The following is a 1,574-nucleotide window of genomic DNA, read 5'->3' as shown; positions in this document are numbered from 1 at the left end:
GGGTCCTCCGCCATTCCCTGCCCTCACCCTCTCAAGCCACAGCTTTCCAGGACCAGCTCCTCCAGGTGGGATGACTGACTCATCACGTGCAGAATCTGCTCCAAGACCTCAAGGCTCTGAGAGTCAGATGGAGGTTCAGAGCACTGCACCCTGGCCCAGCATCCCGGGGCCCCTTCCTGCCCCAAGGCCCTCACCAGCTTCATGTCCACACAGGAGAGGCAGCGGAACCACAGGTTGTAAGACAGGGCAGCCACGCACAAGGCCAGGTCCCTGGGTGGGGGCAGAGTAAGCAGAGCTCAGGGACCCCTGGCTCATCCCAGACCCAGCACCCCCACCATGGAGAAAGAAAGAGGTCGAGGCCTAAGGTGGGTCTTGGGGTCTTCCTGTCCTCCTTGGCAGGCCACGCACCGACTGCAGAGGTGGCTGAAGTCCCCTAGTTTGAAATGGCGACAGCCCTGACGGTGGTAGATAGTGTCCACGTCCTGTGTGAGGAAAGGATCCGCATAACTTGATCCCACTGGGGTCCCAATGGGGCGGGAGTGGGTCCAGCAGATGGCTTCGGAGCCCCCATGGGGCCCTGTCCTCACCCACTTAATCTCCTCTCGGAAGGGGAAGCCGTTGTAGTCACACAGAGCCTCATAGGTCTCCAAAAAGCCACCTGGGGATGGGCCCGGAGGAGGAAGGCAGAGAGGAAGAGCATGCTCACACTGGGTGGCGTCCATGACCCCTGGGAGCCCCCGCCCCCTCCCGCCGCACCCTGCCAACTCCAGGGCCCTGGGGATCCCAGCAGGGCAGGCTAGAAGGTGTGAGTGGCCCCGCCTTGGTCTTTACCACAGGAGCTGCCCAGTGTGGTGGACTCCAAGGGACTGCTTTTCTCCAGCTTAGCCAGCATCGAAGGTGGGGTGGGCCTCCGGAATAGCTTCCTGGGGTGAAAGGGTAAAGGAGGAGGGGCAGGGGACCTCTAGCCCCTGACCTGGAGACAGCCCACTCCGCCATGCCCAGCACCCCCCTTCTGCCTGCCCTTCTTCCCCGCAGCTGGCAGGCCTCACCCAAGGGCAGAGTGAGGGAAGACCTTCTTGATAGCCATGGTGATGTGCCTGGCCAGCTGTTCTAAGGAGGCCACCCCAGGGAACTCGAGGGTCAGCTCTGGCAGGGACTCCAGCTCAAAGGTGACCTGGGAGGGAGGGAGGGAGGGAGAAAGGACTGCTGGGTGGGGAGGAGGGGAAGGAGTTCCAGGCTGCAGACCCAGGCAACCTGGATCTTAGATGCCTCACCTGAGGGGGTGTCTCCTGTAATTCCATGGCCTGAACTTCCAGGTAGCTGAACGTGCAGTCCACCTGTGGAGCATGGAATCAGCCAGGTCACACACCCGCCCTCGCCCCCTCATAGGAGCCTCCTAAGGAGGGAGGGGGGAGCGGGGAGGGAGGGGAAAAATGAGGACCTAATGTCGGGGGTTTAAATGGAGAGAAAATGTTTTGGGAAAGGATGTACAAATGCGCTTTACACAATTGATGTGTGTATGGATTGGGATAACAGTTGTATGAGCACCTAATAAAATGTTAAAAAAAAAAAAA

The 1,574-nt window shown here is 59.8% G+C and overlaps 1 protein-coding gene across 1 annotated transcript in view; it reads right to left on the bottom strand.

The window, feature by feature from the left end:
• Positions 1-1,574, bottom strand: part of CARMIL2 (capping protein regulator and myosin 1 linker 2) — a 12,604-nt gene that overhangs the window by 9,608 nt on the left and 1,422 nt on the right. The window contains exons 2-8 of the mRNA XM_045293913.1: positions 1,275-1,337; positions 1,050-1,174; positions 832-923; positions 588-658; positions 409-482; positions 195-270; positions 28-116 (exon numbers count right to left, since the gene is read on the bottom strand). Coding sequence (XP_045149848.1) covers positions 28-116; positions 195-270; positions 409-482; positions 588-658; positions 832-923; positions 1,050-1,174; positions 1,275-1,337 — 590 coding nt within the window. The remainder of the gene's footprint in view (positions 1-27; positions 117-194; positions 271-408; positions 483-587; positions 659-831; positions 924-1,049; positions 1,175-1,274; positions 1,338-1,574) is intronic.

The sequence above is a fragment of the Echinops telfairi genome, unplaced genomic scaffold, assembly GCF_000313985.2.
Source record: "Echinops telfairi isolate 266 unplaced genomic scaffold, ASM31398v2 ScPeMD7_2291;HRSCAF=2852, whole genome shotgun sequence".
Lineage (NCBI taxonomy): Eukaryota > Metazoa > Chordata > Mammalia > Afrosoricida > Tenrecidae > Echinops > Echinops telfairi.
Note: the sequence above shows the minus strand (reverse complement) of the source record. Positions and strands in the feature narration are given on the sequence as shown.